The sequence below is a fragment of the Aedes albopictus genome, chromosome 2 (assembly GCF_035046485.1).
Source record: "Aedes albopictus strain Foshan chromosome 2, AalbF5, whole genome shotgun sequence".
Classification (NCBI taxonomy): Eukaryota; Metazoa; Arthropoda; class Insecta; order Diptera; family Culicidae; genus Aedes; species Aedes albopictus.
Genome location: NC_085137.1, coordinates 77013228 through 77039772, shown reverse-complemented (window position 1 = coordinate 77039772; position 26545 = coordinate 77013228). Strand labels below are relative to the sequence as shown.

At 38.2% G+C, this 26545-nt stretch overlaps 1 protein-coding gene across 3 annotated transcripts in view; it reads left to right on the top strand.

Annotated features, from left to right (window-relative positions):
- LOC115261027 (protein O-mannosyl-transferase TMTC2) overlaps positions 1–26545 on the top strand; it is a 1032251-nt gene that overhangs the window by 924808 nt on the left and 80898 nt on the right. For all 3 annotated transcript variants that reach the window (XR_009997427.1, XM_062849978.1, XM_062849977.1), the window contains exon 8: positions 3938–4182. Coding sequence is in view for 2 of the 3 variants with exons in the window: in XM_062849978.1 (XP_062705962.1) it covers positions 3938–4182 (245 nt within the window). In the remaining variant the exon portion in view is untranslated. The remainder of the gene's footprint in view (positions 1–3937; positions 4183–26545) is intronic.

The following is a 26545-nucleotide window of genomic DNA, read 5'->3' as shown; positions in this document are numbered from 1 at the left end:
TTTACTTCCAGATAGTTCTGAGCTTGCTGAAAAACTTTGCCCAAGACAGCATAATTCTATCTTATCAGGTTTCTGAGATGTGAGGGTTTGAAAATTTTTCTACACTGGCGTCGCCTAGTGGCCAAATCGCGAATCAAAGTCGCCGTTGCCAGTTAGTTGTTAATCTGCTGAACAAATTCGCCGAAGACACTATAATTCTACCTCATCAGGATCTTGAAGTGCACGTTGTGAAAAGTATGTGGCCAACTTTGGTACCCCAAGACAATCCGGAATAACTCCGGAACCATGTGGACCAGGCACCCATGTCCCCGGCATACAAAACTAGAAGAGTTTTTCCGGAAGTTGTGAAAATTGCATCACAATCCATCGAAAAACAAAAAAAAAGTTTTTACCATTTTTGTGCTTTTCCGAAGGTGAAAAATGTACGTTGGCTAGATGAAGGTTAACACCGTGAATATTCTCAAACACTAACGGTAGTGTCAAATGCAGTTTAAGCACATTTTTTTTTCTTACTGTTCAACAAGTTAGTGAAAAATCGCAGTTTGATATATCACATACATACATGGGTGTGATTCACTTTTGCACTTAACTATTTCCGGTGGATCATCAGGAACAGGTTTTGAAATACTACCAGTCTATAATGTGACTTGATGCTATTTACTTGCATACCATTCAGCAGGTTATCGAGAGAGCCCCCATTTTGTTGTGTCGCGTAGGTTTGGTTCACTAATATATTTGAATACTGCTGAGGGGACACCCGGAATGGATTCCGGGTCACCACTGGTTCAGATATGGTCTGTGAATATTTTTCTGCTTACCGTTCACCAGGTTCTCGTTAACCGTTTTTTGAGTTACCTAAAAAGCTGTTTGGTGTGTCACTTGTATGGGTTTGGTTCTCTTTTGCATTTGACCACTTCCGATGGGACACCCGGAACCGGTTCCGGAACACTACCGGTAATTTGTAATGTAGTTTGAGCCTGTTTTCTTGCTAATTGTTCATCAGGATATCGAAAAGGTGCGGTTTATAGTATCGCAAGCGTGGCGTGGGTTTGGTTCACTTTTACTTTTGGCCACTTCCGGCGGGATGCCCGCAACCGGATCCAGAAAAATGCCGGTTCAAAGATGATTTGAGACTATTTTCCTGATTATCGTTCATCAGGTTATCAAAAAAATCCGCGGTTTGATGTGGGCCTGTCCATAAACTACGTAGACTCTGAAGGAGGGGGGGGGGCGAGGGTGTCCGGAAAAAGTATAAGGTCCATACAAATTTCGAAAATGTTGTATAGGTGAAAGTTTATTAGGGAGGAAGGAGGGCAAGGTATGAGATCGCTAAAATTGAGTCTACGTAGTTTATGGACAGCGCCTGTGTTCCATACATGGGTTTGGTACATTTTTATATTTAGCGACTTAAGCCGGGACACCCGGAACCGATTCCGGAACACTGCCGGTTTGAATATGGTCTGAGTTTATTTTCCTGCTTACCGTTCATCAGATTATCGAAAATCTCCCGGTTTGACGTGTCTCAAGCATGGGTTTGGTACACTTTTATATTTGGCTACTTCCGGCGGGACACTCGGAAGCGGATCCAGAACTCTACCAATTCAGATATGGTCTGAGACCAGTTTAATGCTTACCGTTCATCATGTTCTCAAAAATCTCGCGGTTTGATGTGTCCCAAGCCAGACATGGGCAAAACACCAAACCGTGCCGCACCGGTGGCGTGTTTGCCCGTAAACACACCACCGTGTGTGTTCATATCACCACCTTCGTGCAGCTTCTACTGATGAACACGCAGTGCGACTGGCGAAACACTCGTGTCGGTGTTATAACTCGAGCCTCAGTTTCGGCTCCGTGTTTCAGTTTTGGTTGGGCACGGAGGCCGAGTGTTCACGATTGTATGAAACACCAAAGTAGTCAGCTCGGCCACAGTGTGTGGTAGCTTGGCTGCATCAGAGTCACTGAGTCAGAAGGGACGAGAAAGACACAAATGGAGCCGCCAAGTACTTCACTCTCGACGACGCGTCGTCGACCAACAGTATTTGCAACTGGTGCTGGAGAACGAACGGCACCGAGCGCTTGAACTCGCACGAGTGTTTTGCATAATCGGAAACACTCGGGCTCCGTGTTACCCGAAGCGTCAAACACCGTGCCCAGTGCCTGAGCACCGCCACCGACACCGGTGTTGAGCCTGACACGGTGCGTGTTCGTTCTAAAACACGGAGAGCTAGGTGGTGGCTTGGCACCCACGGTGGTGTGTTTGAGCATCGACTCCTCGTGCAGTGCAGTGTTTGGACATGTCTGTCCCAAGCGTGGGTTTGGTTCACTTTTAAATTTGGTCACTTCCAGTGGGACACTCGGAACCGGTTCCGTATGTCTTCCGATTAGACATGAGTAACTCACTCGTGAGTCGACTCAAACAATCGATTCGCAAAACCGAGTGAGTGAACTTTGATTCTTTTTAAAAGAGTTATGATTCACTGATGTTGATTACGTTTCCAGCGAATGCTGTGCACTTATGTATGATTCAGAATGTCCCAATCTTTAGCAATTGATATATTTTCATATTTGTATTAAGTGTGCGGCTCGCACCATTCGATTGATTCGATTTTTTGGTGGAATTAATGAAAATCTGCGTCATGCTCAGACGTTTGTGCAAATCGTTTCATGCAATTGGATTTTCTCGAAAACCAGATGGTCAGATGATAATACTGTCGCTGATTATTTTAAGCTTGTGATCATCACCTTTTAATGTAGAAAAACTATTTGACTAAATTCCATCACATATGGGTTTTACAGCAATAATTAAAAAAAATAAGCATTTTAAGTTTAATGCCGTCAAACGTGTACGCACGGGGATAAGTTATTTATTTTTACATTTTTTTTTAATTACATCGTACAAATTGATCTCGATAACTCTTGGTCATTTGACAACCCATCAAAGTTTCCTTTCCTCTGCAGTTCCTGCATCATGACAACCCCGTTAATAGCTTTTCTCTGCCATCACTTCCACTCATCATACCATTTTAAAAAGTACCTCTCGCCACAACCTTTCACAGTTTACTTGATACCTCTTTATGAGTCCGCTCATGTCCATTCCCAAGAACACCCACAAAGACCGACGCGGCCTCGAAGTCACTTCTTTTTTACGCGTTCAACCGATTATGAGCGGGACTCGGACAAGCTTCACCAACATACGATGTCGTTCCTCCACCCTCTCCAAGGGAAATGGGTTGCGAATTACAAACGAGCTGGCATGGTACTGCTGGACAACAACCACCCGGGAAAGGGGAAAAGGAAACTTTTAGCTACAGAACAACGTGAGAGGCATAAAGTGCAGTCCAATTATCTGCGCTGGATTACGTCTTTGCTCGCATATCTACGACCTTCCAACCAACCAACGAACGTTGCAACAGCAGCAACGCAACGATGACAACGACGACAGCCACCAGATTACCTTCCTTTTGCTCCTCTTCAGACTTCTGACGATGCGATGGTCAAGTGGTGCGGTAGCCCAAACGGCTTCTTGCAAAATACTTCAACAAGCAGCAGTGATGGTGACTCTTCTTAACCGAGTTTGAAAGGAAGTTGCAGGAATGAAAAAAAAAAAAACTGCTTGACCTCTTCTGGATTAAAAGGCTTATCGTCCACGTAAAGCCGAAAGGAATTTGCGCTTGTGCCGTTTTTTTTTCGCTTAATGCTCTTATCATTTACGTAACAGAACTGTCACCAACATAAATGACCGGTGACGTAGGGTGGAGTAGTTCAATAGGAATGGGAGTTTTATGCTTTCTGAACCTCAATGAAATTATTGAAGTTGTGATGTGGAAAAATGAGTTGATGACATATTTGCATCACCACAATGTATCTATGGCATACCCTGGAAACGCCTATGACCTTGTCCTAATTCTTGTGCTTTTCTTTCTTTTCCATTTTGCAGTGGCCTACCTCAACCTGGGAACATCGCTGATAGCGCTGGGCCGTTGCCAGGAAGCGGCCAGCGTCCTGCGGGAGGGCTCCAAGCTGGACGGAGTCGGCCTGCGCGATCGGGCAGCCCATGACAACGCCCGGATAAGTGCCCTACTGCAGCTCGGTAACCTGTATGCGGACCAGGGCAAGCTGCAGCGAGCTCTCGCAGTCTACCGGGAGGCGTTGCACATACTGCCCGATCGCTACCCACCACAGGTGAGTTCAGTCCCTTCAGATCCGTCAATTTTGCTTGATTTATTGCCGGTGTGAAAATGGCGCTCGAATCCTCGTGAGGATGCAAGCAGGAAGAAAAATATCAACGCGAAACGGAAATTCGTTTATCGACAATGGTCTCATAAAACGGTTACGCTCCTCGGCTCAAGTCGGAAACTAGTTTCAACTTAACAGGTTTTGCTATTTGTTCGTCGTCTATCGTGCGCACCCCGGTGTTTATCGTTATTACCGGTTTCATTTTATACGCCTCGACGGCCTGAGACGGAGTCGATATCAACCAAACCATTTTCAAAGCCAGCAGAGGCACGCCGCCGTCGTTTGCCGAGTAGGGTTGTGCGATATCCATTTCATTACCCATTTTTCTTCTTAATTTCAACATTTTTGTTTATGAAACGTAAACGTAAACAGGGTTGCTTTTTGGTTGGCAATTGGAAAACCGGGGAAGCTTATTGAAGGTGCTTTAAAACAGCGTAGCAATAAAGTTCAGAAAGCTTTATTCCTTCTAAAACAAAAACACTATAAGAGTTTCGAAATGGTTTTTCAGTGGGGTTCCGGGAATATTTCCTGGGAATTCGGGGAGAATTTAGAAGGTTTTCAAGAATGTTTTACGGGCTTTTGGAGGGGTTTAAAGGCTTTTTAGGGTTTCAGGTGATATCAGGAATATATCCCTCAACGTCTTTGAAACATTACGGAAGGCCCTTGAAACCCCCCGAAACAGCCCTGTAACACCTCTGTGGATCTCCTGCAATCCCCTAGAATACCTGTAAAACCCCTTGAAACCCCCTGGAGTGTTTGCTCATGAAATCCCACTAGAACACTCAAACACGTCCCTGAAACACCAAGGAACACCTCTGCAACGCCTTGGGATACTCCTGGAACGCCACTTGAACTTCCTTACTACAGTGGGACCCCGTAAAACAACCCTACAACTCCATAGAACACCCCTGAACCCGCATTACCCTATAAAACCCCCTGATACCACATGTAACACCCACGAAACCCCTTAAAACCTCGCGGACCCCTCATCGAACGCCCCTGGAATTCCCTTGGCAAGTGCCGGATAATTCCAGCCCAGCTTAGAAAAGACCTTTTCCATGGTAATGCTTATACCGAAACCGTCCGTTTTTGCGAGTGAAAAGTCCACCAACATTTATATGTTCCACAAAATTCCATGAAAATTCTGTAAAAATCAAGTATGAAACGAACCAAAACGTCGGACAAAGAAAAAAAAATATCAATATATTCTTTTTTGTCAAGACTGGTGAGCCATGCTCCAAAGTCTTGGTATGGCGGTATGAACTACCAACCAAACCAATCTGTTTAAAAGCACAAGTTGTAAGGCAGAAGTTTCACGCATTCGATGTGTTCGTTCAATACATGACCTTCATGCCTAATTTCACCTTCTATAAATTTCCACACTTGTTCACAACCTAGCGAATACTATCATATCTATCATTTCATTATCCACTCCCTTACACTCTGAGTAAAAAATAACCGATTAAGCCATAACATGATTAACTTGAATTTAAATACACGGTCAGAAAATTCACACAAAATTGAGCTAAACTGGAACAGCTTAAAAAAATGAGTAAATTGCATTTCCAGCGATAGCGCTGGCCCAAGTGCGAAAATATCATCAGTTTAAGCCGTATAATATTCTTGCTGAAGTGAAGAATATTATACGGCTTAAACCAGTTGGATTTTTGCACTTCGGCCAGCGCTATCGCTGGAAAGCAAAGCAAAGCAAAGCAAAAGCAAAGGCAAAGATAACCGTACACATCGTAGTTGCTACTCCGTGATTGACCAGAACAATCGAAGTTGCACAGAGAGCCAATGAATGTGAAAGCTTGGGACTAGCTAACCATTCTCAATGTGCACAATTCGAGAGTTCAGCTATTTAAAGTCAATAACGGCGCTGGCCACGTCCTTACGGTCATCAGGAAAGGGAAGGAATGTTAGTTCGACAACCGTTGCTACTAGAAACCGTGGAATCCACAGCATCCCCACAGTTGTCACGGGAAGGAATGGTGGTTAGTAGGGTAGGGTAAGGTGTGGATCTAGGAGCCACCTCTGTTAGGTGATATGATCCACTAGTTATATGGAAATACACGTCGCGGTCTTCATCACGATTATGATTTATTTGATCACGATGACCACTGATCCCGGATTTCGTGCTCGCGTTTCCATCGCCCTACCGTGGAAACCGACTGATCTACGATTATTGTAGCGCGATTCTGAACCCGGATTTTTCACTCGCACTTCCATCGCCCTACCGAGAAAACCGACTGCATCGGCCAGCGCTATCGCTGGAAATGCAATTTACTCATTTTTTGAGCTGTTCCAGCTTAGCTCAGTTTTGTGTGAATCTTACTTATTTTAGAGTAACTTTTTCTTAGCGTATACGGTCGATAAATAAGTAGAGGTGCGGACCTGGTGTGATGGTTAGAGCACTTGACTATCACTCCGAAGACCTGGGATCGAATCCCACTCCCGACAAACTCGCAAAATGTGAGTTCTTCCTTCGGAAAGGAAGTAAATCGTGGGTCCCGGGATGAAGTAGCCTAGGGCTAATAATCTTGTTAACACAGATAAAAAAATAAATATATAAGTTAAATAAAAAAAATCATGCTTCTTAGGTTTACTTTTCGGAATTACGTCCACTTTCGGACTCGGCAAAAATTTTGCCAGCTTTTCATGGGGAGTTCATGGTTGATTCAAGTTCTTGACAAGGTGTGCTGATTTATGATTTGATGACGGTATGGTGGCACCCCTCCAGGAGGTTCTTCTGAGTTTCCACAGGCACTCAATCCATGATTCATCCAAGAAATTCTTCGCGGTTTCTCAACAAATTTATTCCAGGACTCCTGCAGGAGTTTCTTGTGGAATTCCTAGGGGGGTCTTGATGAGATTCTTTCAAAGGTTTATTTCGGATTCCATCAGAATTTTTTTCTCCGATTCCAAGTTTCTTCTGATGTTCTTAAAAGGTTCATCTGAGATTCCTCTAGGAACTCCTGTTGGGGGAAAACCTAAAGGAATTTGCTAGAGTATTTCCTCAAAGAAATCCTGTAGGAACTTCACGAGGAATGTCATAAACGGCAGGGAGAGTTTCTCAAAAAAAAAAACCCAATAATCTCTTGGAGGATGTCTATTAAAACATCTTGAAGTAATTCCAAAATGATCTTCTGGATGAATTTCAAACGAGACTCTTGAAGGGAACCAAAACATAGTTCCTAGATGAATCCTGGAAAGAGTTCTTGTAGAGATCCATCAATGAGTAGCTGAAGAATTTCCGGAAGGAAAATGTAATAAAAATGGTAGCTAAGGAGCAAACTATGGGATCTTAAGAGGGAGCCTCTTATTTTTCAGGATGGTATTTGATTGGGTTCCAATGACATTTCAGAGGAGTTTGAAGGGGTTTCGATGATTTCATGGTGCTCATATTGCCTATTCAAGAGATTTCACGAGTTTTAGGAGGTTTCAAGGAATTCCAGAGGGTTTCAAGGATTCCAGGTTCCTGAGGGTTCTGGTTGATATGAGCGTTTCGAGAAGTTCAACTGGTCTCAGGAGTTCTTCAGGGGTGTTGCAGGCAGTCTCTTTGGGTGCCATGGGACTTTTAGGCATTTCAGGCGATCCCAGGGAGTTACACAGGCGTTTCAGGGGGTTTTCAAGGAGATTTCAAAGGCTCTATTCCCTTTTTCACGCCCCTGAAAATATTTTCAACCTCCTTAAACAAATCTGAAAACTCTCAGTACTCCTTCCGCACCTGAACGCCTCTAAAAGGCCTCCACAACCTTCCTGTAATGTTTTTGCACATTTTCATTATATACAACCCGTCCATGGTATAAAATGAGGTTCCAGTGTAGACTTTTTTTATGTTTTAATGTTTGTGTATTCTATCTAATGCTCTACTTTTTCCAGTGAAGACAAATTTCTGGCGAAATTCAGAAAAATTTCTTTAACAAATTTCTGATTTATTTCTTGACTTTGTTTTTGGAAAAAGCCATGGAAAACCCATGTGTAGGTAAACTTGTGTAAACAATGTGTAGGTAAACTTGAAGCACTATATCTTTGAGAATCCCAAAATGCTTTTGTCGTAACCCCGATTTTTTTTTCGGCAAAGTATTGAAGGTACACTGATATATGTTGCCCTTTACTGGCATTTACCAGATTAGCTGGTATGTCATAAACATACAGAAAAACTTGTAGTTAGAAGACACAGAATGTTGCTAATTGACAAATTGAGGGATGAATTTTTGAAAAAAATCGCGTTCTGGTAGGATTCGAACCCACGACCCCGTATTCGCTAGACCGGTGCTTTAACCAACTAAGCCACAGAACAGGTGATAATTCTGCGGAATAGAAAGCCAAACTGAACCCGAGCCCTCACCATGAACATTCACTTTTTCAAGAACCATCTATCTCTCTTTCGGCTTAGATGTCAATCCACAACACAGCCTCGTTTGTGCCCAACAACTACAAGTGAGAGCGTATTATTTTTATTTGAAGCCGAGACTTACTCTCGCACTCCGCATACCTAGCCACCAAGCAGTCTGTTTGCTGGTGTCTAATTCAGTATGCGTCGAATTAGACACCAGCAAACAGACTGCTTGGTGGCTAGGTATGCGGAGTGCGAGAATAAGTCTCGGCTTCAAATAAAAATAATACGCTCTCACTTGTAGTTGTTGGGCACAAACGAGGCTGTGTTGTGGATTGACATCTAAGCCGAAAGAGAGATAGATGGTTCTTGAAAAAGTGAATGTTCATGGTGAGGGCTCGGGTTCAGTTTGGCTTTCTATTCCGCAGAATTATCACCTGTTCTGTGGCTTAGTTGGTTAAAGCACCGGTCTAGCGAATACGGGGTCGTGGGTTCGAATCCCACCAGAACGCGATTTTTTTCAAAAATTCATCCCTCAATTTGTCAATTAGCAACATTCTGTGTCTTCTAACTACAAGTTTTTCTGTATTGAAGGCAAATTTTGTCAAATTTGAAATTTTAGATAAACATCTCACAATATCTAGCAAAGCCCAACGAGTGCTTCCTTAAAACAGATTTGTTAGTTTTTGGTAATGTTGCTAAAAATAACGTTCTTCAAATATTTGAAAAAAAATATAGCAGATGAAATTTTAAATGCTTCAGCCAACGTCTTGGAAGAAATTTCTATAAGTATAAAACACCTGAGTTCTCTAGATTAAACTTGGAAAAAAGTCTTAAACATTTTTTTGGAACATGTCCAAAAAAATCAATTTGCCAATGCACTCCCGGAGTCAACTGAAACTATTCTATTTTTATTGTTTTGTTTCATGAAATTGTGCTAACCTTATTTCAAATGTTATGCCAGAAATACAAAATGCACTGTAATGTTTAGCCAGAATTCGTACCTTTGAGAGATTTTTTACAGAACTGAGTTGAGAACTTAAAACTAAGTTAAGAAAGCAGAAAATGGGAATTGAGGATCCATGTTTTTAGAAATGTCCAAGCTACTGGACTTACATTACTGACATAATTTCAACAGATTAGAAACAATAAAAACATTTAGCGCCGTTTGAGATGAGTCTTGATTTTTCTAAATTTGTGGAAGTTTCGTAAATTTTTAAAAGTTATCTTTCGAAGTTGTGGACCATAGAAACAAATCATAGATATGCTATGACGAACATAGCATAGTATTTTGAAACCATTCATATGTTTTCAATGACTAATGAGCTTAAAAATGAAGTATGTTAGAAAAACTTATTAGAGGCATTCCACGAAGCAACACGAAAAATATGCAATTTTTTTAATTTTGCATTTTTGATTTTCCTACGATTTTGCACAGGTGTTCTAATTAATACGAATAACCATTTTTTCATACAATAACTTTTTATCGAGTCACGACTAACATTTTAATAGGGCCTATGAAAAAATGGAACACATGCAAATAAAAAAATATATCACGAAAACGGCTTGTTTGATCGGAAAGGTGTCTTCAGCAAAGTTGTAGAATAATAAATGGCGGCTCTCAGAAAAATACACATTGAAAAATTAATTTTGTTTTTCTCATAAAAAAAGTGAATTTCGTTACTAAAAACTAAATATCTCAAAAATTTATTTTTTTACCTTCGTGATTTTTTTGTGAGAATAAAGTTTATTTTATTAGCTATCATCTGTAAAAATTTCATAATGGTAAAAAAATGTACAAAAAAGTTATGACACTTTGAACATTTTCGGTTTCGTGTAACATAGTTTTTTTTTTAGAGTGTATGACGCCAACTCGTCTTCGGGGTTGACAGCACCCTCTCAGAATCCAATGAAACTTTGTGGGTATAAAGACTATGTATTTCAAAGCAACTTTGCATACTTTGATTTCACAAAATTTATCTAGACTAATATTTGAAAAAGGCTTAAGTTTTTTGACCGATTTTTTTTTAAATCAGTGTAACTCAAAAATGGCACGACCTACAACAAAGTGATGTATGGGTGGCTTTAAGATAATTATGTGAACTTTCATGTAAAAAATCGAAATATTGAAAAATTGTACGACTCATGCTCAAAAAAATATTTAAAATTTTAAAGTAAATTTGCAAAACATGCTCATATTCAGGGGGGGTGACACTAGTTTTGCCAAGCCGAAAAATCCCCAAAAAAGCCGAAAAAAGAAAAAAAAAGCCGCTAAAACCCGCAAAAGTTTTTGCGGGTTATAGCGGGCTATTATTATTGGCTCTTTATTATGGGGATTTTCAGCCCGAGGCTGGTTCATCCCCGTTATAGCGGGTTTTTTCATCTTTTTTCGGCTTTTTTTGGGATATTTCGGCTTGGGAAAACTAGTGTGACCCCCCAGCTCATTTGATTAATTTAATGAATATTTTCCGAAGAAAGACAATACAAATGTCTAAAAGTTCGCCATATTTCGAAATATTGGCACTTTTAAGGAAAAAAGTTTTTTCTAAGGGAGCATCTATAAATGGCGAAGCATTATTGGCTAATTTTTGACATCACCTCCCCTCTCGTAGCCTATTTTCCCATAACGAATACATGGCTCGTACCAATATCATAGACTCCCCCCTAAAATGCTACACATCATTAATGGACGGTCCCTAACATCAAATTTTCCATGGTTTTGTTTAAGCGTGTTTCTTGAAAATTCATACAGTAATGATTCCAGCATCCTTTCAGAATTCAATCAAATTAAACGGGCATGAATAATTAGAATTATTGGATATTTTTGCAATAAAAAAATAATCTAGGGCATCATTTGAAAACGTTCAGTCATTCAATTACCTTTATATGAATCTAACACAGCAAAAAATAATTTTTTGAGTAAAACAAGTTTTTGGGCTTTGTTCTTTCATTTTTTATTTTTAATGGGTAAGACACGATGTCATATAAAATTAAAATTCGATGTTCTATTTGTGTTAATGAAAACTCACAAATTTTTACTTTCTAGGTTTGATCACCGCTTAGGTCACGGCATATCATAATTAACTTTAATTGACTTCTTTTGCTGACATTAATACTACTCGAAGTAAGAGGGTGTGAGGAAAGTAATGAATGAATACGGTGGATAGATACGCAAGTGAGCGATAAGAGAAATTTAACAGAAATTGAAATCAACAAAGGGCCATTGTTAACCAACACAATCACAACGACGATCTCTTGCCTAACGTCCTGGCCTTGAACGGCTATAGGAAATAATAGTTAGATGATCACTACTACACCTAGACAGTCCTACGATATATGGGGAACTTAAAGATAATTGTATTGACTTCCTTCAGATACAATTTCGTTATAAAGTTTCTTACCGATTTTGGCAACACGAGGTGAATTTTATGTTGCCAAAATCGGTAAAAAAATTGTGATTTATTTCCAACTTTTACGCTTTATTTTGGCTTATATTATAAATATGGACTATTCACAAGCCATGAAACGCTCCCCTTAGGTTGCGTTTATAAATTATGTCATGATTTATAAAATTGTCATTTTTGGAAAACCTAGTGAATTTTTTTGTTTTTTAGGAAAGGTAAGGCTAATAATATCTATTTGAAACGATTTATCGGTAAAAATTGTTTGTCAAAATTTGTGTTGCCAAAATCGGTAAAAATGGTTGCCAAAAACGGGTGTTGCCAAAAGCGGTAAGAAATTGTTGCCAAAAACGGGTGTTTCCAAAATCGGGAATAGACAAAAACGGGTGTTGCCAAAATAGGTAAGAGACTTTAGTAAAAAGTGGGTATGTTTTGCAAATTAACTTAAAATTTTTAAATACTTTAGTTTTAGCGTGTAGGAATCAATTCTTAAAATTTTTACACAAAAGTTCACCAAATTTCTTCAAAGTCTCCCATACATCACTTTATTGTTGGTCTTGTAATTTTTGAGTTACACTGATTTAAAAAAAAAATCGGTCAAAAAACTTTAGCCCTTTTCAAATATTAGTCTAGATAAATTTTGTGAAATCAAAGTATGCAAAGTTGCTTTGAAATACATAGTCTTCATACCCACATAGTTTCATTGGATTCTGAGAGGGTGCTGTCAACCCCGAAGACGAGTTGGCGTCATACACTCTAAAAAAAACTATGTTACACAAAACCGAAAATGTTCAAAGTGTCATAACTTTTTTGTACATTTTTTTACCATTATGAAATTTTCACAGATGATAGCTAATGGAATAAACTATATTCTCACAAAAAATCACGAAGGTAAAAAAATAACTTTTTGAGATATTTAATTTTTAGTAACGAAATTCACTTTTTTTAGGAAAAAAAAACAAAATTAATTTTTCAATGTGTATTTTTCTGAGGGCCGCCATTTATTATTCTACAACTTTGCTGAAGACACCTTTCCGATCAAACAAGCCGTTTTCGTGATATATTTTTTTATTTGCATGTGTTCCATTTTTTCATAGGCCCTATTGGAATGTTAGTCGAGACATAATATGGACTTTTGATATGAAAAAATGGTTTCTCACATAAAAAGGAATAGCATAAAAAAATATCAAGTATATAAAAAAACATCGATCAATATCGATTCGTGCTGCTTCTTGGAATGCCTCAGATATCTTGTGATTTTTTTTTCCTAAAACTAATCAAAACATCCCAATAGTTTCCCATTTATAGATTCCTTGAGGAACATCACTTTCGGATGCATTTTAATGATTTGTCTCGAAATCTAACTAGAACTTCCACTTGCCTTCCTAAGCCATTAACCATTTCCTCTAGTAGCACATCTAAAAATTGCATCAGATCTTCCTGACAAATCTTTACAAAAAATGCAATGGAGACATTTTTTAGTGGGTGAATCCTGGAATGAGTAAATTATGTAGATTAGTTGTTGGCATTATTTATTTAGAATCTACCTCTTGAATGCATCTACCCAAGCAACACACATGGCAAAACAGTCACAGCAGCGCATGTAAGGGTTGCACAGAAGTCTCTGTGACCATCACCTGCGCTGCCGTTGTTTTTTCGTGACCTTGTGTGTTGCTTGGGAAAATGTTCTTCGACAGATTACTGTATAGCAGGGATTCCCAACCTTTTTTGAGGGCTTCGAAAATTGGGCTCCGCTTGGAAAATTATCAACTCAACTGCGGCCCATCGCAAAAATGGGAAAAATATAAAATGAAACATTCAAAACAGTCGATCCGGCATTTTTATGCATTAGCCTTGTTAGTGTATAGATTCAGCCAAGAACAGGCAAGTTTTTATGCGAAGATTCTCCTTTAGAGAACCATCTATAATTTCCGCTAGGAATTCATACGAGGATTTAAATACAAATTTGTGGAGGATTATCCATAAAAACATTGACCAATTTCTAATGATGAGTCACCACGGTCCATACATTTTTTTTTTTTTTGTATGAAGGAAAGACCCCGCGGAGGAGAGGGTCGGGATCTCCCAAAAAATGACCACGTGGTTTATGGAAAGCCCCTAAGTGGAACTCTGGGTCAAAAAGTTGAAGCTTTTTCAATTGCGTATGCTGCTGTAGAGGGCACCGAAATGTCAAATGCGTTATACCATATCGTTTTTCAACATGTATATGTACCTGTGCTAGGTGGGGAAAAGGTTGAAGTTGTGGATGAATTTGTTTTTCTTGGTACTCTAGTGACGTGCGATAATGATGTTACCCGCGAGGTGAAAAGACGGATTGTGGCTGCAAATCGGACCTTTTTCGGTCTGCGAAACCAGCTGAGGTCCCGCAGGCTGCAAACGTAGACAAAACTCACGTTGTACAAGTCTCTGATTCTCCCGGTCGCTTTATACGGTCATGAAACATGGACGTTGAAAGAAGTTGATCGGAGAGCCTTTGGAGTCTTCGAACGTAAAGTGACGCGAACAATACTCGGCGGTAAACTGGAGGACGGTATCTGGCGGCGTCGCATGAACTACGAATAGTACCAGGTATATAAAGAGATGGATATAGTGAAGCGAATACAACACGGCAGGCTGCGGTGGGCTGGACACGTAGCCCGTATGCCGGAGGAACGACAAGCTAAAATTATATTCAGCAGAGAACCAAGAAGGGGTCTTCGGCTTCGTGGAAGGCGCACACGTTGGCTTTTTGCAGTTGAGGAGGACCTAAGGACTCTAAACGTTCAGGGCGACTGGAAGCGATTGGCCCAGGACCGAGGCTAGTAGCCCATCAAGTATCAAGTATCAAGTATACCCTTTTTGGATGAAACTTTGGAAAGTTTAGTCTAGAATACATTTTTCTAGTCTCAATTAAAAACGAAAATTTATATGTGGCACTTGGATGTATTATTTCGTGGATTTTATTCATTCTATGACTAAATGAGTAAGTGGGTTTCCAGCAGCAAGTTTGGCGCTGGTCTCAGCTGCCAATCTTCGTAATCTGAGGTCTTTGCAAAAACTGGACTACTGCTTGGATCAGATGTTTTTTGTATACCAATGTCAATGACAGTTTGATGTCTTCTATACTTAATTTACCTTCGCTTTGACTAAGGAGTTCCATTTATGTTATGTGGTCCGTGTCTATTTTCTATTTAAGAAAATGTTGAATTTTTAAGAGAAAAATTTCTTCAGAACTCTGGATGAAATGAATAAAAAAAAATGATTGACCATCCGTAGTTGCTACTCCAGTATCGCCACACCAGCTACACTCACACAAGGAACTAATGGGGTAGCTGTTTTGGACCAATAGGCATGTTCAGTGTGTGAGTATTGATGCACTCCTATTTTTAGGCGATAATGGCGCCTACTACGTTAGATTACAGGTCAATGTGGAGAAGAGGAGGGAAATGGTGATTTCAATCGCTTGTTGTCAACAGACTGATGAGTCCTCTTTGCCTACACAAGGTCATGCGGATGTCGGAGTGTTGTTGGAAAATGATCATTTCTTGCTTAGGGGTTCACGCATTAGTGCATGGATGCCAGACGTGAAGTGATAGACTGTGTGAAGATTACTGTGAAGGGATACAGTTCACGTGTTTACATAACTTGTAGGCATTATGTGAAAGCTTTTAACTGTGTTGTGAAAGTTTTAAGGAAGGAAAACGGCTTTTTAATCCGTTTCTAGATCTAGCGATGACTATCATTACGTTTAAACATTAGATGTATAAGTAGAGAAGAGAAAGAAAGCAGATAGAATGAAAGAAGGAGGAAAGTAGCAAATTCGCGGTTATAAAGAAAAAAACACATGCGCAGAGTTACGGGTTTGATTCCCGAGCGGTGCAGGAGCTTTTCGTGATGAAAATTTCCTTGACTTCCACGGACATAAAGGTATGTTTGTGCCTGCTACCACTCGATATAAGCATGCAAAACGGCCATTGGTGAAGAAAGCTTTTAGTTAGTAACTGTGGCTAATAAAGCAGTCTTTGCTCCAATTGGGACATAACAACGCCAAGAAGTAGAATGTTTGGATTTGCTATGAGCCTTCTATTGTCATAATAATCTCACATTCTAAATCTTTGAAATATTTCCGAAAAAAAATATCGCACACGCTTCCCCGGCCAAAGCCGAGAGATTCCACCACCACCAGATTGCCTTTCATCATCTCTTTCAGCAAGCTCGTTAACTTTCCGGTTGCCGATTACCGCCACGCGCGCTACCAGGGCATTTCCTTTCCGTACCTAACTTGGTTACGCTACTTAACACTTTCTCTCGAGAGGTGGCGGCTACTCGACCAAGGTACCTACACATATATTGATCCTTTGGACTGGCCGCCGGCACCAGCAGAACGGTGGCATCGGCTTTATTGCAAACCGGCGGTGATGGTGGTGGTCCCGGACCGATACAACCACCCGATGACGACGACCAAACCTATAAATAGGATATTTTATTGGACCGGTGTTTTAACAGCGACGGCGGCATGGCATTTTCGCTATCATGTTGTTTAGTTTTACTAGCGAAAGGACAATTTCTTTTCGTCGTTTGCTTTTATTTTATTTCGTTCACTAGATTTTTTTTCCACCTTTCACGACGTCGTAGACCGGACGGAACGAGGCTTGGGGCTTTCGAGAGCCGTCGTAGGTTGCTAATTTTTACGGTAATCAAATTGGCGTTTACGACGATGGTGGCTGAATGAGCGCGGGATATTGGGTGTAATATCGTTTCGGAGGGCTGGCTGGTGGCGTGCCTTGCATTACTTGTTGTTGCGATATTGGTGCTTTTGCTGAAATGTTATTGTGAAAGGATAAACATGAACGAGGTCTATGTTTAGCGTGACCATGCGGAAAAACAAATTTAAAGCTAACGAAAATCTCTCACATCAAACATACATTACATCTGTTTGCACAACACAAAATTTAAGATACATAACACATAACTAACTAACTACAACTATAGGACGCTACAATCGCCAGATTGCGGCTGTCTCTCTCCATCCACTGTCACGTTCAATGCTCGCTAAGATCACGATCCACCTTGTCCGTCAATCGTGCTCTCTGCGCATCTCGCTTGCTTGTGCCAATCGAATCAGTAGCTTTACAGCGTTGTTGTCCAGCATTCTTACAACATGCCCTGCCCACCATATCCTTCCAGCTTTGGTCACCTTCTTCTGAAGCTACTTTTGAAAATAAAAGTAAGTGAACTCAGAGTATTCAACTTTATTACGACGGTCTTCCCAAATCAAATGATCATGTTATTGAGTTTTTCATTAATGTTTCGACTTGGTGATAATTTGGAAATCCTACATATTACCCTAATCAATCTTATTCCGTTAAACTATTGTGCAGCAGACTTCCCTGACATGAACTCAAGCGAACTTGTGTTGTGTTGTTAGCCGCTGCGAAGTCGAGTGCGAAATTCGACTGCAATAACAATGAATTTGGGTCGAGTCTAAATGGGTGGAAATATGGCAATACAGATTATTTCAGAAATCCTCCAGCCCAAGCAGCACCTGCAGCATCATCTAAAATGTGACTTTCTTTGCTTTGGTCTTAATGAGTTGCACTGAAAGCTCACGCATCTTTCATCTTGTTAATTGAGTTGCATTCAAACTCCAAGTTTCGTAAAGCTTTGACTTTGTTCCATAGAAATCACCAAATACCTCGTATTTAACATCGATTGGTGGAGGGGGAGCTTACATATTCCTCACAAGTGATAAAACAGCCAGTTTGCATTATATGTGCTATGTTACAGTAATGCAACATCTTACTCTGGCTTGTTTGATCAAATCTAGACGAACATTTGAAAAGGGCCTATCTGCTTTTTGTAAACAAACATGTTTCTGTCTCTGTAGGGCCCATCTGCATCCACCCACGCACATCAACACCCTTAACAGATGGCTTGAAGAACGCTCTTTCTGATAAGGATGTTGATGAAAAACAAGTTTGTTTACGCCAAGCAGATAGGCCCTTTTCAAATGTTTGTCTAGAAATTGTGTTCCAAATATGTTACGGAAAACTTGCTAGTCTTTTCATTTTGACAGTTCTCTAACTTGTGACAAAGAAGGTAGTGTTGAGCAGCAATTCTGGGGTGTTAGCAGCAATTCTCTCATAGAGCCTTTGGTGTAGTATGTAAGGTGAGTAGTAAATGCTCCTGGTATCCATGGTTCGAGTCCGGACCAAATCTTTTTCCATTTTTTTTATCATTCCCTCTCATTCAAGCATGCCAAACGATTCAAAATCTACACTTTTTGGGTTTCAAAGAAGAAGCAATTGTGTTCTACCGTCTATAATACGGGCAGTGAATAAATTGCACTGAGGTTGCTGATACTGGCTCTGAAACAAGTCGTGTTGCTTGGGAGAAGTGCCGCAAAGTTTTTTTTTTGCGAAATCTTGCATGAATTCCTTCTAAGACATCTTTCTAAAAAAATATTTAGGTATCTTAGTCTAGTCTAGTCTAGTCTACATATACACAGTCATTCATTGAAAGAATCCTGGAAAATGTTAGAATCGACTAATTCTACCATTTTTCTTGTCATTATTATTGCTTGCAGTACATCGGAAATGCATTGCAAACATTAAAGCGGCCAGGCCTACTGTGCAGCGTTATTGGTTTTACAATAAAGCCATTGAGCGGGGACATCTCGTACCAATCGCTCAGCTTTTTAGAAAACAAATTACGTGAAAAACGATGGGGGTGACGATGCTAAGAAGGTTAATGTCACCCCTTGGTCCTTGGCTTCCTGGAATGGAACACAGGTATTTCGTCCGTGTCCTGGCCCTTATGCCTAGGCTTAAGCGCCTTTACTCGCTCTCTGAAATGAAACAACCTGGGTGCAAAGCATACGTTACGTTACTAAAAATTAATTTTCGAAATTCATAAATGCCTCCTTAAGGGAAAGAGAGAAAACGATGTTTGAAATGGTCTCATCAATTTATCTGGAAACTGCTGTTCCTCAGTGTTAACAAAAAACCGGGTTTCTGCAGTTTTTCACAATGGTATCCAGTTCATGCTGCTGCTTCTTGGTATCAGCTTTTCCTCTCGGAACTAGCCTAACAACCTTGATAGTTTGGATAAACTATTCTTGTCGGTTTTGAGCGATGTTTGGAAAAAACGTAAGCGGTCTTCATTTTTTTTTCTCGGAGAATTGCTTAAAAGTCTTGACAAAAATAAAAATACTGCTATTTTATCTTGTCCGACGCTTCGGTCCATTTGGGACCTTCTTCTGGGACTCTAAAAGATTATTTATTAAATCAATTAGACAAAATTACAAAATTTTTTCTTCCCTTTTCTTGACACTTCTTTCTGCGATCACTGTATGATCACCCACAGAAGGCGTGAGAGCACCAAAATGTAAAATGCTATTATCAGAAATTGGATGAAACCAGCGCGGAAAACAACCATGCCCCTTCTTCAAGTGGACATGCAAACGAACAGCAGCTTTAGACTAGGAATAGGCGTGGCAACAGACTGCTCCATATAGCAGGAGTACGAGAGCAAACACATTCTTCCTTTTGACACGGTGGTTTTTACGATTGGATCGGAGATTATTTACGCGATGCCACTTTACACGGAATGAGGAAACGCGGCGAGACGATAAAAAAATCTTTAGGTATCTTGTACAAAAAATAAAATTAAATTTAAATTTCACAAATAATTATTTCAAAGTATCTTACGTGATCTTTTTTTTTCAAAAACTGTTTTCATATACTGTTTCAAAAGTTCCTTCAAAAAATTGTACTCTGTTTTCTTACTTTGGAAATTCTTTCAAATATTTCACCTGAAATTCCCACAGCAACTTCCAATTTCCCCAGAAATTCCACTAGGGATTCCTCCAGCGGTTTCTCAAAGAGTTTTGTAAGAAAGTTGTGGATGAGTATTAGCAGAAATTCTACCAAAAACTTTTTTAGTTTTTTTTTCCAAAAATCCTTTGAAAATTCTTTTAAGCATCCTATCAAACGATCTTCCCAAACTTCCTTGGGGGGTTTCTTTAAAATTTGCTCCAGGTATTTTTTTTAAAATCAGAATTTCTGTCAGAATATCTTCCTGGAATTGCTTTAATAATTTCTCCACGGACTCTGTAAAAAAATATGATTCCCATTCGGAAATTTTCTGTAAGGATTCTTTTAGAAACTTTCCTAGGGATTGCCAATTTTTTCGGGGGATTCTTTTAGAAAATCTGCCGTAGCTTTTGTTAGCAATTCGACTAATAATTTCTTCAGCAATATCTCCAGATTTCCCTCCAGATATACAATTTTTCCTAAGGATTACTTTGAAAAAAAAAACTCTCACAATTTTTTTGATAATTCTTTCATGGACCCTTGCTGATATCTATCCTATGATTAATTTTAAAAAATCTTTCAAGAATTACTGAGAAAAATTCCCACAGGTATTCCAAAAGGAATTCTTTAAGGTTTATTTATTTGGAAACTCTTCGTAGATTTACTTTAAAAAATCAACCAGGACATCATAAGGAAATTCTCATTCTTTAGACTTAAGAATGTCCTCCAGAAATTTATTCAAGAACTTCTTAAGACAGTCTTGCACGGATAGCTACCATAAATGTTGAATGGTTGTAAAACGCTTCAAGAATTCCTTTGAAAAGCTTGCATAGATTGTTTCAGAAATTAATCTACGAGTATTTTTCATAGATATTCCTCGAGAAATTTTTCGCAGCATTCATTTGGAAAACCTTCCATGAACTTTCTCAAAAGCACTCAATGGATTTTTTAATGATTCACGGATACATTGAGAATCAGAAATTTGAATCTCCTTAAAAGTTTTCTCAGATGCCTTTAAAAGAATTTTCTTCAATTCTACAAGAGAAGATTTATTCACATTCAAGACATTTTTCTTCCAGAAGTTGCTTCAAGAATATCTTAAGAAAGTCTTAGGACGTCCTTCAAAGATTCCTTCAGAAATTTTTCTGCAGGTTTTTTCAGAGATTTATATTAGGATTCTTATGGAAAGGGTGGAAGGCATTCTTGCAGAGATTGCTGCTGAAATTCACAGAAATTCCTCCAAGATTTCCTCCAAGCGAACCTCTAGGAATTTCTCCGTAGCTGCAGACATTTATTGAAAAAAATGATTAAAACTTTTATGAGAAGATTTCTCTCGGATTTTATTCCAAGGGTTTCGAAATGTTTTTGCGGTATTGATGATGATGATGATGATGATGATAGAAGTGTACCGACCATCAGCGCCAGGATTACCTGTGGCTGCAGATTTTTTCGGGGGGGGGGGGGGGGGGGGTGAATGATCGAAATGTCTTTGCGGTATTCCTTTTAAAATGTCTTCAGGAAATCCATCTGTGGATTTTTAAAACTTTCCTATTTTTTCGGAAATTCTTTCAGGAATTATTTTAAAAATTTCGTCAGCGAAACTTTTGCAAATGTCTTTGGAGATTTCTTCAATATTCCTAGAATTACTTCAGAAGTTTCAGCAGGGATTTCTTCAAAAGCTGTTCCATGTATTCTTTCAGAAGCTTTTCCAGCTATTCCTTCAGAAATTCTTCCAGGAATTCATCCATGGGAATGTACCAATGAAGGGGCGCTGAAATCGGGGATCCTTGACAAGTTAGTTCTGATTTTACCATGACAGCACTTGAAATAATGTAAGACATGTTGAAAGAAGTTTTTCAAAAAGCTTCGAGGAAAAGTCTGGAAAACGGGCAGTTTGCATGCATCCACCAACAATGTTGTCATTGCTAAAGGATCAGTAAAAAAAGTATCGCCTGAAGTCTGAGATTGAGGTGAATATACAAAACTAAGTACAGGGGATAGACAAAATGATCGGGACAGGCAAAATTTTCACTTTTCAAAAAATGTTCAATTAGCTGTAACTTTTCAAAAAATGCACCAAATATTTTCAAATTTTTACTATAAGTTCCTCAACTAGTTGTGTATCAGTGGACAAAATTTGAAAAAGAACGGACAATTATTCACGAAGTTATAAAGATTTTTGAAAAAGGTCAAATTATCCGATAGCCAACTTTGAGCTGTTATATCTCCGGATTCAATGAACCGAATGCAATGAAATTTTGACCATTTATGACTTATATAATGAGCTATGAAAAACCATCGACTTAACTTAATATTCTTAACACGGAAGAAAATTATAAGGATTAGATTATTTTTCTAATAAAACACCAAATTATCCAAAACATCAACATCGTTTTAAAATTCAAGATGCAAATTATAGTTTATTTAGTTTCCCTCTAATTGACTTATAGGGAATCGCGCTACTTGGGCGGTGGCTTCTATATTCGTCTGTTTTCCACTATAACTCAGTCAATCTTGAACCAATTGACACAATTCTTGGAATGCGGTGAGATAGGTATAGTATCTACCCGTGTACAAAATTTCAAGTCAATCGGTTCAAAATTGACCGAGTTACAGTGGAAAACAGACGAAAATAACAGACGAAGAAAACCACCGCCCAAGTAGCGCGATACCCTATATAAATGCGTTTTGAAGGAAAGTAACAACATAACCGCAAATAAATTGAAAAAGTAATGGGATGCATATTAAAAATAGATCAATTTACTAAAAAATCGTGAAAAAAATAAAATCGCAATAACTTTTTCGCTTGTTGAAAATTTCAAGTTAAGTCAAATGTTTTCCAGAGTTTATTATATAAGTCATGAATGGTCAAAATTTCATTGCAATCGGTTAATTGAATCCGGAGAAATAACAGCTCTAAGTTGGCTATCGGATAATTTTATCTTTTTCAAAAATCTTTATAACTTCGTGAAGAATTGTCCGATCTTTTCCAAATTTTGTCCACTGATCCACTGATAGTTGAAGAACTTACAGTAAAAATTTGAGAATATTTGATGCACTTTTAGAAAAGTTACAGCTAATTGAACATTTTTTGAAAAGTGAAAATTTTGCCTGTCCCGATCATTTTGTCTATCCCCTGTATGTTCTGAGGTTGCACTCCTATGGATACTCCACACAAAAAAATATTGATATGCAGTGCAGTGGATTTGGGGGCCTGGTGCGGAACCAAATTTGGGGGCCCTATTAAAATTACAGATATACATATTTTAAAATGATAAATCTATTCTTCTAACTCTCAAATAATCACGCCGTTGTATTTTGTACAAAACGTTGAAAAAAATCTCGACTTTTGTACTCAGCATTAGCGTGATGCTGGCAATGGTGGCTAACTGATTGACGGAAGGTTAAACATTATTTTCTGTATTCCCTGTAATTTCTGCAAGGATTCATCCCGGAGTTCCATCAATGAGCGTATGATTTTTTTTTCTAAGATTTTTTTCAACAATTTATTTAGGAATTGCATCAAGTAATCCTTTAGGAATTGCTTCAAAGATTGCTTTACCGTTTTCTTAAATAAAATTTCTTGAATAATAATTTGTCTTCAAGAATTTTTCGAGTAATTAATGCAAGGGTGTCATTCAAAATTTCTCTAAACACTCTTCCAGGTATTCTTACAGTGTTGTCTCCGAGGATAATTTCAAAAATACTTCAGAGTACTTCAAAATATGCTTGCAAAGGCTTCATCGAGTATTTCTCGAAATATATGTTCATCTTAATATCACAGAATTAAGAAATTCTAGAAAAAATCACCACCAAAAATTCTCCAATGATATTTTTTTAAGAAATTACATCGGAATTCCGTCAGAGGAAGAGAAGTCCTTCTTGAATTTCTTCAAACATTCCTCCATAGTTTCTTTCCGGAGATCCTCCAAATATCCCTTAAATGATTTTTCTATGGAAGTAAAGCATTTTTTCATTAATTTATCCAAGAATTTATCATGGCATTTCCTCAATCATTCATTACTCATCTTGGCGTTCCTTTAATGATTTCTTAAGAATTTTAAAGGACTCTTTTAGAAATTCCTCCAGGGGTTCCTTTAAGAATTACTGCAACGCTTTTTAAGAAACAAATCTGCAAGGATTATTTAAAGAGTTTCTCTAAAATCTTATTAAAAGATTCATCCTAGAAATCCTCCAAAAATTTCAAAAAAATCCATAAATAATAATTTAAAAAGATCCTCCAAGGATCCCTACAGAAATTCCTCTTAGAAAATTCCTAGAGGAACTTCTGTAGGAATACCTTTCAAAAATCCTTCTGAATTTTTTCAAAAGAATTCTTTAATATCCATCTACTCTAGGAGTTTCCCCAAGGATTCTTTCAGGAATTTGTGCTGGCATTCCTCTAAAAACTCTTCTGAACATTTTTATAGCGACTTTTGATCAGACTCCTTGAAGTTTTTTTTTCGAAAAATCATTCTAAGTTGCCAACAAACATCTCAGTCAAGCATTTCTCCAGGACTTATGATTGATTCCTCCAGAAATTCCTCCGAAAATTCGTTTTAAATAATCTCTGAGGATTCCTGGGAGGGTCAACGTGCCTTAGTAATCTTACAATCCCAAATTCATCCTATTCGGAAACAAAGCGATTACCGCATCGATTGATTACGTAATGTTTGTTACCATTCGTGCCCACTTCTAACAAAAATACAAAAAATGCTTCATCCCTTTGTTTTCAGTAGGATGAAAATAGGAGCGTATATGCTTAAAAAGTAAGGGAACAGATACCTGACTTGATAAAATAAAATCAAATAATTTCTTCAGAAGTTTTTCCTAAGACTGTTTTGCCACCTTCATCAAGAATTCTTTAAGAATGTCTAGAAGCGTCTTTTAAGTGATCAATGCAAGTTTATGATATCAGATAGGAGGCCCATCGAGAGTTCTTCAGAAATCGCTTCAAAAATACATACGGGATTTTTTCCAAGGATTTCTTAAATATTTCTTCAAAATACTCTTTCGGAATTTCTTCAAAGATCTTGTTCGGAACCTCTGTGAAGGTTTCATCAATCGAATAAAGAATTCTTTGCTTAATTAATTCAATGATTTCTCCAAGAGCTCTACAGAGGATTACTTCTGGGCTTTTCCCAGGGATTGCTTTAGGAATTTTACCAAGGATTTATTCAAAATTCGAAAGGAATTCCTTCAAAGAGGCTTATAGAAATTCCTCCCAAACTTCCTTCAAGAGTTTTTCCAAAGATTTCTTTATTAGTTCATCCAATAAATTCTCTTGCGATTACTCCAAAGATTCAACTTATTCAAATAAAAAAAATGTAAGAATTCTTTCAAAAGTGTTCATAGAAATTCCCCCAAGAACAGCGGCAAATAAAAAAACAAAAATTCTACTGGTATTCCTTCAAACATTTTTTTGTGATTTTATCAGGAAATTGTTTGTGAGTTTTCTTATATTTTTAGAAATTTATTTGAGATTTTCTTCTGCCGTTCCATTGTAAATGCTTGTTTGTTTTTTAATTCGCAAGCGTGTATCTCATAGAATCTAAAAAAAAAACAATAGACGGAATTCCATAAGGAAATATCAAATGAAATTTCCAGAGGAATTTTCTGAGGAATCAACGGAGAAATTTTCTAAAATTGCTACCTCAATTTACGAATTAATTAAGGAATTTTCAAAGTACCTGTCCAATGAATTCAAAAGGGACGATTGAAAGAATTACAAAAGTAATTGCCAGGTATATTAGCAAAGGGATTGCCGGTTAAACTTCCAAAGAAATTGCTGAAGGGAATCTCGCAGGGGTTGAATGAAAAATTTCTAAAGCTATTGCCCAAAGAATTTTTAAAAGTAATGCCGTCGATATTTTCAAAAATAAAAACCTTAATCAATTTCGATTATTTTTGCTCATAAATTTCCAAATAAGTTACCGAACCAAATTTCAAAGGAATTGCCGAAATAGTTTTCAAAAAAAATTGTCCGAGAAAATCCCAAAAATAACCTTATAGGAATTTTAGGATCAAATCCCAATAAAAATGGATAATAAAAAAGGATTTGCCAAAAAAATCTCCATCAAAGGCAATATGAAAGATTTCCACGGCGTAGCTCACAGGAAATTCGCCGAATACATTTCCAAAGTAAGTCATTTCCAAATTACCAGAGGATTTGTCAAAAAAAAAACTACGAGAAGTTGTAAATAAGATTTCCAAAGAAATTTCCGTAGAAAAAATATTCTGAAGAAGTTCGCAAAGACATTGCTGAAACATTGCCGAGAACTGATCAAAGCAGTTTCCAAAGGAATTGCCTAACAATTTCTCAAAAGAACTGCCGTCAGAATTTTCGATGATACTTGCAACAGAGTTCCCAAAAAAAATCTTGATAATTTTTACCAAAGAAATTGCGAACACAATTTTCAAAAGACAATTTTCGAAAGAATCGCCAAAGAATTTCTTTAAAAATAATGAAGGATGAATTCAGAAAAAAATTGCTTAAGGAATTCAAATTCCGAAGGAAATTTTCAGAGTAACTGCCGAAGGTGTTTCCAAATAAATTTTCAAAGATATTACCTAATGAATTGCTGCATGGATTTCCAAAGTAATTACTTAAAAAGATCAAAAAAAAATTTCCAAAAGAAAATTCTAATAAAAAAATGTAAGAATTCTTTCAAGAATTCTCACTGAAATTCCTCCATGAAAATTTATTGGAATTTTTTCAATGAATTCTTTAGGCATTCTTCCAAGGTTTCCATTTT